The sequence below is a fragment of the Mesoplodon mirus genome (assembly GCF_964341445.2).
Source record: "Mesoplodon mirus genome assembly, chromosome: 6".
Lineage (NCBI taxonomy): Eukaryota > Metazoa > Chordata > Mammalia > Artiodactyla > Ziphiidae > Mesoplodon > Mesoplodon mirus.
In genome coordinates, this window is record NC_138982.1 from 9,671,635 (window position 1) to 9,687,406 (window position 15,772).

The 15,772-nt window shown below is 38.0% G+C and overlaps 1 protein-coding gene across 14 annotated transcripts in view; it reads right to left on the reverse strand.

Annotated features, from left to right (window-relative positions):
- The window catches only part of SLC9A9 (solute carrier family 9 member A9), a 685,122-nt gene that overhangs the window by 173,244 nt on the left and 496,106 nt on the right, over positions 1-15,772 (reverse strand). For all 14 annotated transcript variants that reach the window (XR_014294342.1, XM_082624526.1, XM_082624525.1 and 11 more), the window contains one exon: positions 13,837-13,990. Coding sequence is in view for 13 of the 14 variants with exons in the window: in XM_082624526.1 (XP_082480652.1) it covers positions 13,837-13,990 (154 nt within the window). In the remaining variant the exon portion in view is untranslated. The remainder of the gene's footprint in view (positions 1-13,836; positions 13,991-15,772) is intronic.

Genomic DNA, 15,772 nt, shown 5'->3' on the forward strand with positions numbered 1-15,772 from the left:
AATGGAGAAAAGACAGCCTCTTCAATAACTGGTGCTGGGAAAACTGGACAGCTACATGTTAAAGAATGAAATTAGAATGCTCCCTCAGACCATACACAAAAATAAACTCAAAATGGATTAAAAACCTGAATGTAAGGTCAGACACTATCAAACTCTTAGAGGAAAACATAGGCATAACACTCTATGACATACATCACAGCAAGAGCCTTTTTGACCCAACACCTAGAGAAATGGAAATAAAAACAAAATAAACAAATGGAACATAATGAAGCTTCAAAGCTTTTGTACAGCAAAGGAAACCATAAACAAGACAAAAAGACAACTCTCAGAATAGGAGAAAATATTCGCAAACAAATCAACAGACAAAGGATTAATCTCCAAAATATACAAGCAGCTCATGTGGCTCAATATCAAAAAAATAATCAACCCAATCCAAAAATGAGCAGAAGACTTAAATAGACTTTTCTCCAAAGAAGATATACAGGTTGCCAACAAACACATGAAAGGATGCTCAACATCACTAATCATCAGAGAAATGCAAATCAAAACTACAGTGAGGTATCACCTCACACCAGTCAAAATGGCCATCATCAGAAAATCTACAAATAATAAGTGCTGGAGAGGGTGTGGAGAAAAGGGAACACTCTTGCACTGCTGGTCAGAATGTGAATTGGTACAGGCACTATGGAGAACAGTATGGAGGTTCCTTAAGAAACTAAAAATAGAACTACCATATGATCCAGCAATCCCACTACTAGGCATATACCCTGAGAAAACCATAATTCAAAAAGAGACATGTACCAAAATGCTCATTGCAGCTCTATTCACAATAGCCCGGAGCTGGAAACAACCTAAGTGTCCATCATCGGATGAATGGATAAAGAAGATGTGGCACATATATACAATGGAATATTACTCAGCCATAAAAAGAAACGAAACTGAGCTATTTGTAATGAGGTGGATAGACCTAGAGTCTGTCATACAGAGTGAAGTAAGTCAGAAAGAGAAAGACAAATACTGTATGCTAACACATATATATGGAACTAAAAAAAAATGTCATGAAGAACCTAGGGGTAAAACGGGAATAAAGACACAGACCTACTTGAGAATGAACTTGAGGATATGGGGAGGGGGAAGGGTAAGCTGTGACAAAGCGAAAGAGAGGCATGGACATATATATACTACCAAACGTAAGGTAGATAGCTAGTGGGAAGCAGCCGCAGAGCACAGGGAGATCAGCTCGGTGCTTTGTGACCGCCTGGAGGGGTGGGATGGGGAGGGTGGGAGGGAGGGAGATGCATGAGGGAAGGGATGTGGGAACAGATGTATATGTATGACTGATTCACTTTGTTATAAAGCAGAAACTAATTAAAAAATAAAATAAAATAAAATAAGAAAATAATTTTTTAGTTTTCTAATTTTATATAATAAGCATGTATTAGTTTATACTCATAAAAATTAAACACCTGCTTAAATGCCTGGTAATGGCTCATGAAAAATAGAATTAAGATTACTGTTTCAAACATTTGTACTTTCTCCCCTTTCTCTGAGAATCCTTTGAAATGCTAAGAGTGCTGTATAAAAATGAGTAGATCCATGGCGACAGTAAAATTAAAAAAAAAGAGAGAAGGGTGGGATTATTTTGCTGGCTAGACCAGAATACACTGCAACCCACAGGGACAAAGGCTGCAGGCAGGCAGCTGCACTCCCTGGCAGAGCCCCAGGAGGGCCACGCAGAGGGGCAGGTGAGGAAACCCAGGCTGTGGTGGCCCCAGAACGGACTGAACCAAACCCATTCCCAGCATTTTAGCTGGAACTTTCCAAACAAAGATGATCATTTGCTTGGTGGGGACTCATGTGTGGGTGCTGTGCCCAAGGAGAAAGAGCGACAAGCAGGCTCAAGGGAACATGTGGTGACCTTTGAGGTCCACTTTGAATCCTGCAGAAAATAAGAAATAAGCAGCCAGTGCCACTGAGAAGTCAACTGCTGAGATGCTTTTCACCATCATCTCCAAACATGAGTGTTGCTTCATAACTGGCCAGTTATACTCTGCACTACAGATTTAGCACTGGGAAGCATAGAACACTGCCCATTAAAAAAAAGAAAAGAAAAGACAGCTAAGGCTCTTCCAAACATTAGTTGTACCAAATACAATGAAATCTGCATGAAAGCGTATTTTGCCTCTAATGGGCAATTCCCTGTCTTAAGCAATTTCTTCCAAGTGACTCTGTGTGATAGAATTCAACACTTATTTTTAAAAACTCCAGTTAAAATCCCATATTTTGGCTTGCAATTGATCTCTAGGGTAGATGCTAAATGGGAGCTTTATTGTAATTCTTTGGATTTTACACATTTTAAACCATAAGGTTTAAAGTGCATACTAGCAGGTAAAAGATTATAATAGATTAAAAAATAAGACTATTTTCTGAAGAGAAGTTAAGGACTTCAGGGAATGAAACGATGTTGATCAAAACACTGAAATCTACTAGCTCACTGCTTACTTATAACCAGAATGAAATGGAGGAAATAGGGAGTCTCCACTGTCTAGTGCTAATGAAAATGACTTTTCTATATTACTTTTTAAGATTCCACATTATGAGAACTAGAGGATAGAAGAGGGGCATGAACATATAAGAAGGATACAACCATTTTAAGTTTCATTTCTGGGATGAGAAAGACATACCAGACAATTTGAAGATTCCCTATCATAAAATGGTGTACTACACACAACACATCAGAAATATGTGAAAGACTGTATAAAATTAGAATGCAAGACCTTGATTACAAAAAAAAATTATAGTGGGAAATTTAATGTACCTCTTTCAGAATCTTACATCTAGTAAAAATATAGATAAGGATATAGGGAATTTGAGTAACATAATCAAGAAACTCAATACATATGTACAGAACTTTTTTCTTAAAAATAGCAAATATACTTCTTTTCATGTCCATGGAATATACACCCAAATCAGTCATGTACTTGATCACAAAGAAAACTTATATTTTATTATTAAAAAAAATTTTTTTTGATGTGGACCATTTTTTTAAAGTCTTTATTGAATTTGTTACAATATTGCTTCTGTTTTATGTTTTGGTTTTTTGGCTGCGAGGCATATGGGATCCTAGCTCCCTGACCAGGGATCGAACCCACACCCCCTGCAATGGAAGGCAAAGTCTTAGCCACTGGACCGCCAGGGAAGTCCAGAAAATCTTACATTTTAAAAGTAGAATTATTACTGATAACATTCTCATAATTTGATAAATTAGAAATAAATTTTTTAAAAGGTGATCAAAACTGTGATCATTTGGTAAACTAAGAAACTGTCAAAAAATTACCTATCAAAGGAAAGCAAAACTGAATCATCTCAACGTAATCATTGAATCAGACAAGGATCATCAATGGACGCTAAAAACAGTGGCTTACAGAGAGACTGGAGACAGGAGATTCACCCAGTGCTCAAGTATTGCCCCATAGGTTAAAAACTAATTCCAAAGGTAAAACTATACTTTTACAATGGGGGTTAGCACTATAACCATATGAACAAACTTAGCATCACCAAGAGTGGGACAACTTGACCTTACGTGCCTGTTGATATGAAATACGCATTAATAATTTTTTGAAATACACATTATTAAGCATAGAGCATTACCAATGAATATTCTTTTCTTTTTGGCTTAAACAACAGACATTTATTTTGTCACAGTTATAGAGGCTAGAAGTCTACAATCAAGGTGCCAGAATGGCTAAGTTCTAGTGAGGGCACTTGTCCTGGTTTGCAGACATCCACCTTCCCCCTGTGTCCTCGTTGCGTTCCATGGAGCATGTGTGCAGAGAGACAGCGATTGATCTCGATCTCTCTTCTTACAAGTCCACCAGTCCTGTAAGCTAGGACCCTACTCTCATGATATCATATAATCTTCATTATCTCCTAAAAGCCCTGTCTCCAAGTATACTCACACTGTGGATTAGGGCTTCAATATATGAATTTTGAGAGGACACAGTTCACTACACAGCATGCTAAGTCTCAGTTTGGACTAGCCACATCCACATGGTCAAAAGACATGGGGCTACCAGGTACCCTGTGGAATAGTACAGTCCAACAGTTGTATTTGAAGCATATCCCTAACGAGTGAGAAAGACTTGTGCATTTGCCAATGAATATACTTGTCTAAAAGGTTCAACCTGAATTTCAAGCCTTGACCTAATTTCTAGTTTACAGGAAATATAGCAGAGAGAAGAATATATTAATGGATGCTAGGAGGAAACAAACAAGTCCAGAATGTGGAAGAGTGGGCAAAACAACTGACCTGGTTTCTTCTAAAAATCAATGTCATGGGGAAGAAAATGAGAGAAACTGGTTAAAAGAGACTAAAAAAAAAAAAAATTTGACCAAATATAATACATAATCTTGATTTGATCATGAATTAAAAAACATCTATACATAATTTTTTTTGCAATAACTGGGGAAATTTGTGTATGTACTGATAAAATTATTAATTGTTTTTAATATTTTTAGACACAGTAATGGTATTTTGGTTACCTAATAGAATGTCCTTGTTTTTCAAAGTTGTATCCTTTAGTATTTAGATAAGAAGTGTATGTCTGTTTTTACATTGAAATGACTCGGTGAAAAAGAAAAGAATAAATAAAAACACATTTAATATATGTGATATATATGTATATATGTGATATATATGTATATATAAAGGCAAGAAAGCAAAATGGGCATATTATTAACAGTGGATAAAACTAGGTAAATGGTATATGGATATCCTTTTTAGTTGAACTATATGAAATTAACAATACTTGACCATTTTTGAGTTTAAAGAAATGACTATTTTACATTTGAATACACCAATTACCATAGGAGACACTAGAAGGGTGATTAAAAACCCACCATTAAAAGAACTCCAGGAACCAGATGGTTTTACAGCTGACTCCTAACTAGCCTTTAAAAATCTGATCATTTCTATGCTATGCTATTTCAGGCCATGAAAAAATAGAAAAGTCTTTAGCTCATGCTATGAATGTAGCACATCCTTAACACTATTTAAACCCAATAAAGACAGCCCCCTCTACCCCCAAAAAGAAAAAGTATAGACTAACCTCAGTTATTGTTATAGATAGCAGAATTGTAGGAAAAAATAGCTATCCTGATATTGTAAGAATAACTCAATACCAGGATATCTATCAATATATTTCATCACATCAATAAAGTAGAGGAAAAAACTATGTGATTATCTCAATATATGCTGAAAATACTGTTAAAATTTATCTGACATTTCTAATAAAAGCTGTGAATAAAAGAAGGTTACTAATGAGTGCTTAGTTCTGCTTAAAGGATTTTAACATGTATTTTCTTATTTAATGTTCACACATTTAATCTTCAGAGACAGATCCTGTTATCCCCATTTTGCTCTCTAGGCTCTAGAAGAGGGAATGTTGAGTCCTATAATAATTGTATGTTTAACTTTATAAGAAACTGCTAAAATGATTTACAGATTGGCCATACTGTTTTGCATTCCCACCAGCAATGCATTCTCTTTAAGTGTGAGTATGTAGCTTGTATTTTCATTCTCTTAACAGTGTCTTTTGCAAATCGAAAAATATTCATTTTGATGAAGTCCAATTTATCATTTTTTTCTTTTGTACATGATGCTTTTGGTATAACATTTAAGACTCCTTTGCCTAATTTATGGTCATGAAGATTTTTCTCTTATGTTTCCTTTTAGAAGTTTTATAGTTTTATATTTTACATATTGATCTATGATCCACACATGTCCTGCATGTGTGCCATCCAGTGTATAGTCTGGGACCTGAGTGATGCTCTATCTTGTAGCTCATGTCTCACACTTTGGTGTGCTGTTTAGGCTCAGATACATGCTTACATAGCTTGGAAGTGAGCCCAAAAGTTTATACACAATTTTACTGGATCACTTTCTTGTACTCCCTCTACTCCACAATGTCTTCCATGTTTTCTGGCTTCCCAAAGCTCAGGGCTTTCGTTTCCCTACACTGCTACATGTTTCCCATGATTTTTCCATAATATTGGGCCTGTTTCCAAGCTCAAGCAATGATAAGATTAAGAGAGAAAAAATGCAGTGGGACTTCTTCCCAAGACCTCTGGACCTCAGTTGCTCTGGTTGGGAATTTGGGGTCCACCCAACTGTTGCTGCCATCATTACCACTGCTGCCTCAGGTTTGCCTGGTACTGGAATGAGAATGGAGTAAATGATAACAACAAACAAAAGAGGGGATTTCCCCCACTCTTTTGACCCACAGCAGTCCTCTGTCCTGTTCCTTATGTCCAAAACAGAACATTTCTTTTGCAGTTCTTCCTTTTTGTGCAGTTCTGGCCTTTAAACTGCCTTTGAGTTCAGGTCAAGAGATTCCAGAGAGGAAAAAAAAAAAGGGAAATTCATCACTGTTTTAATAGTACTCTGAATTCTGGTTTCCTTCCCCAATCTATCTGCTGCCACTTGCTTTTAAGAGTCCTTAGATGACTGCTACATTCATTCTGGCCAGGGATTTTAGTTGCATTCGTTGGAAGAGCCAGAGGGGAGTAAGTGTGTTACACCATCTTGACCAGAACTGGAACACCTCCATAGTCTTTTGGATCACAAGTTCCATCTATTGCATTTAAAATATTTTTTTTTCAGACTCCACCTATTACCCAAAGTAAAGATACATCTATTACTTAAAGTTAGGCACCTATATTTGATTATTCTTTATGGTAGAAAGCTAATAAATTCTCTTCGATAGAAGAAAATGTTCACTGTTTGGTAAACTTAATAAATGGGTGAAGCTTATTAACATCGATGTTCTCAAGAGCATGTTGGAGAAGATAAATAAGAACATGCCTAGTGGAGGATAGCTGGCAGTTTTGAACATAAAGTCTATTATCTCTGAAACTGGGAAGATTCAGTACATAGAAAGAAAGCGTATTAAAGAACCCAGATGGCATTGGAGGCAAATTTAGGAGCTGCTAATCCCTGCTTGTTAAAAACCTAGGATATATTTAGGTTAACAATAGGTTACTAGAGTTATACAATATCTTTAATAAAATATGTCAAACTAGATTGATTTAAGCAATAAATATTTGGAGTTGTGAAACATTTTTTAGAAGAGCCTATGGAAAATAGAACATAATTTTAAATGGGGGTTAGAGGTAGGGGATATTAAGTACAAGTTTATATTCAAATGAGTAAATTGGTTTTCCATGTTTCTTGACAAAGGGTATTTCTCGGACCTGCCAATTAATAAAAATTGAGACAAAATGTATAAATTGGTACACAGTCAATGCAAAATAATGAATTGATACACATTGATGAAGCGGTGCAAATTAAATATCTGAAGAGATCCTAAGCAAAGATTTTCATGTCCAGAAGGAAATAAAGCATGCTCTAGAAAGAATCTTTCTGAGCTGTTGGATGAATATAATGCTTTTTGTGAGCATTTTTCCTTAAGAGGTTTATCATTTTGAATGCAGAATAGGAGCTGCCTGTAAAACTGATGAATCTAATCATTACAAAAAATGAACTAAGCTCCCCAGAGGCTATTTCTTTCTATTCCCCATGTAAACCATGCTTTCATAAATACAGTTAATTAATAACACTTTATGTGTATGTATGTGTGTGTGTATATATATGCCATAGGCAGAAGAGTGTTTGGATAAGAAAAGGCTCATAGGTGGTCTTTTGGGTAGTGTTACAGCAACATTTATTGAGCACTTACTGTGTGCCCTAAATTTATACATGCAATACTTAATCCATATAAGAATCTAAAGAGGTAGGTATTATTATTGTTCCAAGTTTACAAATAAGAAAACTGAAGCATAGAGAGGAAGAATTTCTTGCTCAAGATCCCATAGCTAGTAAGAGAGGGAGGCATGGCTGGGCCCCATACCATCTGCCTCCAGAATGTGTGCACTGATCTACTATGTTAATACACCAGTGAAGTAAATTGTTAAGCATGCATGAGACTTTGGATGCTAGAAAGAAAACCAGGCAGAACACAGCTGGATATGAAGGGAACTTGATTATATGTATTCTTCCATTATATAAAATTGACATTGCCTCACCTCAGCAATAAAGGAAGTCTGTACGTAAGCAGGTGTATTTAGCTCTACTATTGTTTAAGATGAAAAAATATTACTAAAGACAGTTCTCTCCTTACCACTGTGTGCATTCCCATGGTGGCTGTTATAAACTTTGTAGCCAGTGGGTATATATGATAAAGAAATCATTCTAGGACGACATAAAATAGGATGGGCCATAAACCCAAAAATAAATTTTAAATACTTAACTAAAATAATGGCAGTGGAGACATTCCACTAGCTAAAAGTTATTCACTCTGCAATGGACACAGGGCAGTATGTGTGATTTTTTGTTTGATCTGAGGAAGGGGCTGACATGACAGCAGGCTGACTTGGGATCCCGAATGGGGTTGGGAAATGAGCCTGAGGGTAACAAATTCCCGTAATTCCAAATTCCTATAATTGAGGAAGACAAACGTCCCTGCTTGGCTACCTGAGGTCAGGGCTGGCCTTGTTTACCTTTAAGTTTTCTAGGTCGAGGAAAAAAATCTGCAGCAAGAAACTTCTGTGCCGCACTAGCAGGTCAACCCCATCACTGATGAGGGATGAAGATTTCCTGTGTTTGTTTTTAACTGGCCCGTCTTGCTTATAAAAGTACATCCCTTTTTCCCCAGAGAATTTGTTAACCAAGGTAGTTTGCAGGCTTCAGGAATTAGCTCATTTATTTGGGGCAGCAGAAGAATGAACCAGTTGGGAGTGCAGGCCCTGGGCTCAGGCTGCCTGGCCTTGTAGTCTGACTCTGTAGCTGGACAGTGGGGTGACCCTGGGCCACTTTGCCAGGCCTCACCCACCCTAGGAGCTAGCTACTGCTATCATCCCCATTTTATAGATTAGAGGCTGAGTCACAGGGTGGTCTTATGCCTGGCACTTTATTTTCTAAATATCTAGCACAGAGTAAATAGTCAATAAAAGCCAGCTATTAGGGCTTCCCTGGTGGCGCAGTGGTTGAGAGTCCACCTGCTGATGCAGGGGACACGGGTTCGTGCCCCGGTCCGGGAAGATCCCACATGCCGCGGAGCGGCTGGGCCCGTGAGCCATGGCCGCTGAGCCTGCGCGTCCGGAGCCTGTGCTCCGCAACGGGAGAGGCCACAACAGTGAGAGGCCCGCGTACCGCAAAAAAAAAAAAAAAAGCCAGCTATTACTCTTTGAGATGTTCGAAGCAAAAATCTGGAAACTGTAGAAGTCATCTTGCTGGGGGCACTTTCTCATATTGTCTGGAATACAAGTTCTGAATTGCTCCGGTGTGCAAGGCTTTCTGTACTGTGGTTGAGGTATTTCGAAGAGATGGGTCCAGCATTCCTATCTGGGAGAAGCCAGGAAAGGTTTGCACTGTGGTATGGGCTCCATTCTCATGAGTTCTGTTAACTCCATGTGACACCCTACCCTAAACTAAGGATGGGGTTACCATCCCAGATTACTTACCGCTGCTGGAGAGCTCTGCCCCACTGGCTTCTGAGGTGTATTTGTAGGCCTGTGTAATTATTTGGTGGACAGTACTGTTTACTGGCCTCTGCAAGGCAAAGCCTGACACCTTTGATCTCTTGTTTCTTGGCTAACAGCAGAGCTAGTCCTTGGAGACTGGGAGCTGGGTTTTCCTCACCACCAGCATTAATGTAATTCACAGAAGGGAGGAGATCTGGATTCTAATTGAGAAACCATTCTGCTTTCTTTTACCTGAAAACCTCCAAAATAATACTGGGGGAGTCTTTTCTTTTTCTCTAGAATTTTAAGAAACAAAGGTTCGCGATTTATTTCAAATGCTGCATTAAAAATATTTGTTATTATTAAAAAAAACAACAGCTTTAGGACAAGAAATTTGAATGCGCTTAGGATAAAACTTAACCAGTGGAGAATTTGTTTCATATGTTAAGATCAAGCTGAATCTCTTTAAGCATGAAGTCATTGCTGTTTTAAAGTTTTTCTATCAAAGTGCAATTCATATTAATATCAATTTTTACCTTACATAAAACATTTTATCTGCATCTTACTGTGGTAGTTTGCAGCTGAATGGCAAATATTATAGGGACTAAATAAATAAATAAATAAACTCAGGTACATACCTAATAATTTAAGAGAAAAAAAGTGTAGAAATTAAAAAAAAACAAAAAAGGGGGCTTCCTTGGGGGCGCAGTGGTTGAGAGGCCGCCTGCCGATGCAGGGGACGCGGGTTCGTGCCCCGGTCCGGGAGGGTCCCGCATGTTGCGGAGCGGCTGGGCCTGTGAGCTATGGCCGCTGAGCCTGTGCGTCCGGAGCCTGTGCTCCGCAACGGGAGAGGCTACAGCAGTGAGAGGAGGCCCACGTACCGCAAAAAAAAAAAAAAAAAAAAAAAGATGGACAACTATCATTTAAAAGCAATAATGAAATGAAGGATTTCTCACCATAATTCAAAAAGAGACATGTACCAAAATGTTCATTGCAGCTCTATTCACAATAGCCCGGAGATGGAAACAACCTAAGTGTCCATCATCGGATGAATGGATAAAGAAGATGTGGCACATATATACAATGGAATATTACTCAGCCATAAAAAGAAACGAAACTGAGCTATTTGTAATGAGGTGGATAGACCTAGAGTCTGTCATACAGAGTGAAGTAAGTCAGAAAGAGAAAGACAAATACCGTATGCTAACACATATATATGGAATTTAAAAAAAAAATGTCATGAAGAACCTAGGGGTAAAATGGGAATAAAGACACAGACCTACTTGAGAATGGACTTGAGGATATGGGGAGGGGGAAGGGTAAGCTGTGACAAAGCGAAAGAGAGGCATGGACATATATACACTACCAAACGTAAGGTAGATAGATAGTGGGAAGCAGCCGCATAGCACAGGGAGATCAGCTCGGTGCTTTGTGACCGCCTGGAGGGGTGGGATGGGGAGGGTGGGAGGGAGGGAGATGCATGAGGGAAGGGATGTGGGAACAGATGTATATGTATGACTGATTCACTTTGTTATAAAGCAGAAACTAATAAAAAAAAAAAGAAATGAAGGATTTCTTTGATAGCATTATAAACCACAGTGGAAGTGGAGCATATGCTGGTATCACTATAACATAGTCAAACCAAACTTATGTCGTGCTTGTGTGTGTTTGAACACACACTAACTTATGATCCTATTCTTTTATGTTTATTCTATTGTGCTCTATTTCCTTCTCGTTGATCAATGCACAATGAGTTTTTCTCTTCAAGTTAGCCCCTGCTTCCCTCCAGCATAGGTGCTAAAATTTTTAAACTTGAGGCTCAGGTGTGGGGCCCTGGGCAACCCCAGCCAAATCTGACAGTATTTAATATTAGCCCCATCTCTATGTGGGGTTATAAGTCTAAACCAGTGGTTCTCAAAATGTGGTCCTAGAGCGAGCAGCATCAGCACTGCCTGGAGTGTGGTTAAAATGCAAATACTTAGGCCCTGAACCAGACCTACTTGATCAGAAACTCTGGGGCAGGGGCCCAGCAATGTGGGGGTTTAATGAGCCCTCCAGTTGGTTCTGATGGTCATTAAAGTTTGAGAGCCTTTGGTCTTAACTTGGTCTTGCTGCCCTGTATCCTGTCTACCTGGGTTGATTTCCTAGATACACACATACCGATAAAGCTCAGTTATCCCCTCTGATTTCCTCATGACTGGGTCTCTGTCTCTCTGACTGGGTTTATGCCCTGATTTCAGATTAACACTCTAGCTCCCAGCTGGGATTTCCACCTGGCCTGCTGGACCAGAGCCCTGTCAGCTCCTTTCCTTAAATATATCACGGTCCTGCTTTTACTCTTCTCCCCTCCTGGCTGGTGGACAAGTCTGGCATTGAATCAGTTGGGTCACTTGGAGCCAATTCGCACTGGGGCATCTCTATGACCTGGCAACTCCATGCTGTGCCGCCCAGCAGGCCATAATAGCACTGGCCTAAGATGACCTCCAGGCCCCTCACATGTGGACGTTATAGTTGACATTACTATCCTTCTTTATTAGTCCTTGTCCTATAACCTGATAAACATTCTAACCTGCCTAGGCCCCATTTTATATTACCCTGTTCCTACTGATCTGGGTATCAAGAGACTGCATGAGCTATGACATCTATCTGAAGTCAGTGGATACCTTTGGAAAACACTACAGTAGAGTTAGGTAAACATTTTAGGGTAAAACATGTATTGATTTAGGGACAAATCCTTCAGGGTAAAGAAAGACAATAGTAGAAAATAAGTTATGTTTGAATTACTTTAAGAAAATGTTGCTGGCACCACTTTATGTTCTGAATATTCTAATTTACCTGATAGAGGATTCAATACATTTATCTTGTGAGGATTGGTATCCTCTAACTTCTGCTTTCCAAGTCCCAATTTTTCCATGCATGGATCCACCTACTGAATTTATTTTCCCGAAACCTGAACACACCGTTATCTTACTATCAGTTTACAGGAGACTCAACACTATAGCATTTAATAAAACATTCGTGCTCATCCAGAGGAGCCTATAAGCAGCTACTACCGTGAAAGAAATTGAAGGTCACATTTATATGCCTAGAAAATAGTTCAACAAGTATTTCAAAACATTCTCCATTTCAACCTTTGGTCAAAGCCCTTTTATGTGTTAGCAATATTCACAATACTTGAAGAGGTCCTTTTTTCCTTGAATTGCATTTAATGCATAACCACTTGGCCCAGTTTAGACATAAGCTTTCTTACCCTAAACTCGTGAGTCCTGCTTCTGCTTCTATTTGTCAGATGGATAGAAATTTGTCAGTAAACGCTTAACAAAAGGAATTTACATGTGTGGATATATTCATTCAAGTTTTCATGGAGCAATTATTTATTCCATTCTACTATGTGCCAAGCACTTCACTGGTGCTGGAATAACAGAGTCCCTGCCTGAAAAAAATCTTCTTGGAAATCCCCTCCCAGTCAGATGGATCTTTTCTTGTCAGAGGTGGTGGGTATGGATTTGCCTCACAGAGAATGGGTGGGGACCAGGGACAGGCTGCATGATCATCAAGATGTATGGCTTTGGAAAGTAAAATGTGATTTATGCAAAACACTGTTACATTCTGGGATATGAAAATGAGGACCCAGATCAAAGAAACAAAGACAACAACATTTTACTTTTTCACAATTGGCACAAGCTATTCATTTTTCATCAAACCTGCATACTTTGGGTTAATAGCAATCATCTTCCAAGCACTGCTTATTGGATGGCCCCTAACTGAAGCCTTGACCTGATTTTCCTTTAAGAAATTGTCTAATCTGTGTCTATAGCATCCCTCTGGCCAAACATATGGCTGAATAATCAAATACATTTAAGCATTTCCTGTGTCTCTAATTCTATCCTAAGTGCTGTGACAAATTAAAAACAAAGCAAGTTCATTTTCTCCTTGGTATTATAGCTTTTTCTGTATAAATTCTACTGTATCATAAGTATCTTGAGGACAAGACTCATGTCTTACTCATTTTTGTAAATTCCATAGATTATCACATTATACTCAGTAAATATGATTGAATGGAAAAATTCATAAAGAAATTCATTTCTAGGGACTGTAGACTATAAACATCATCCTGAGATTTCTAGAACTCTTGGAAAAGTCAGTTCTGTTGGTGATAGGTCATACTGTTTCACCTTGTGAATGAAGGTCAACTTGACCCCAGGGAAAGTTAGTGTACAGACATGCCATTGTACTCTTGACCAGTCAGCAACATCAGAAACGGAACAGTGTGGCCATGCCTCATAATGATTTCCTTTGTTAAGCAGTGTCACTCACCTGATCTGAAGCCAAGTCAGCATGGGGGTTGTTCCTCCTCCGAATACCCAGACTGTGAAGAACACGAGGAGCAGAGTGGTGGTAAACATCATTTGCTTGGGCTGAGATCCTGTGTTCCGAATAGCTAAGGCAAAAGCTATCGCTCCTCGCAAACCTGTAAGGAAGGAAAAGAAGGAGAAGAAACATCTGCACGAGTGTCATTCTCATTTCATTGAATGTATCTTTACAGTTTACTGACAAACACAATTATATTTTAAAATTAAACTTTTAATTTTCAGATAACTGTAGACTCACATGCAGTTGTCAGAAATAATAGGGACTTACTGTGTGCCCTTTCCCCATTTTCTCCCCAGCAGTGATGTCTCATCTTGCAAAACTGTCTAGTACAATATCACACCCAGGATTTTGACACTGATATAGTCAAGATTCAGTACATTCCCAACACCATAAAGATCCCTCATGTTGCCCTTTATAATCACACCTACTTCTCTCCCACAAACTCCTTAACATCTGGCAGCCAGTAATCAATCATCCATTTCTATAATTTTGCCGATTCAGGAATGTTATATAAATGGAATTGTGAAGTATGTAGCCTTTTGTAATTGGCTTTTTTTCACCCAGCGTAATTTTTGGATACTCATCCAGGTTGCCAAATGTATTGATAGTTTGTTCCTTTTTATTGTTGAGTAGTATTTCCATGGTATGGATATTCCACAGTTTGTTTAACTGTCATCTGTTAAAGGACACTTGGGTAGTTTCCAGTTTTTGGCTATTACAAATAAGGCTGCTGTGTGAGTGAACATAAGTTTTCAGCTCTCTGAGATAAATGCCCAGGAGTGCAATCACTGAGTTATATGGTATTTGCATGGTGTTTTTTAAATTAATTGATTTTAATTGAAAATTTTATTGAAGTAACATTATTTAAATTTATATGTATAACATTGTATATATTATAACATTATGTTTCACATGTACAACATTATATTTCTTTTTTAAATTTAATTTTATTTATTTTTTAATATAGCATGTTTTTAAAAGAAATTACTACCAAACTTTTCCAGAATGGCTCTAGCATTTTACATGCCCAGCAGCAATAGATAAGTCATCCAGTTTCTCCGCCTTTACCAGCCTTTAGTGTTGTCATTATTTTAAATTTTAGCCATTTTGATAGCTTATTGGGGTTATAATTTCCACTTTCCTAATGGTATTGTAAATTTTTTAATGTGCTCATTTGTGATCTATCTACCTGCTTGGGTGAAATGGCTCTTTGTGTTTTTATCTCATTTTCTAATTGAATTGTTAGATGTTTGTTAAATTTTGAGAGTTTTTTATATATTCTAGATAATAGTCCTTTGTTGGATATATAGTTTGCAAATATTTCCTCCCACTTTGTAGCTTTTTATTGATTAAGTCTAATCTGTTGATTTTTCCTTTTATAAATCATCTATTTGGAGCCAAGTCTAAGAACTCTTTACTTAGCTCTAGGTCCCAAAGATTTTCCCTTGTATTTTAAATTTTTTTCTAAAAGTTATTTAGCTTTACATTTTACCTTTAAGTCCATGCTCATCTTGAGTTAATTTTGGTATAAGGGGTGAGTTTTAGGCTGAGGATCTTTTTTTTTTTTTTTTTTTTTTTTTGCCTATGGATGTTTAATTGCTCTATTGAATTGCTTTTGTACCTTTGTCAAAAACCAATTGGGTGTATTTGCATGGCTCTATTCCTGGGTTCTCAATTCTGTTCCATCGATCTATGTGTCTATTCCTGTTTTGATAGTACACTGTCATGATTACTGTAGGTATATGGTAGGACTTAGTATCAGGTAGACCTCCTGGACTGTTGGTGGGAATGTAAATTGATACAACCACTATGGAAAACATTATGGAGGTTCCTTAAAAAACTAAAAATAGAACTACCATATGACCCAGCAATCCCATTA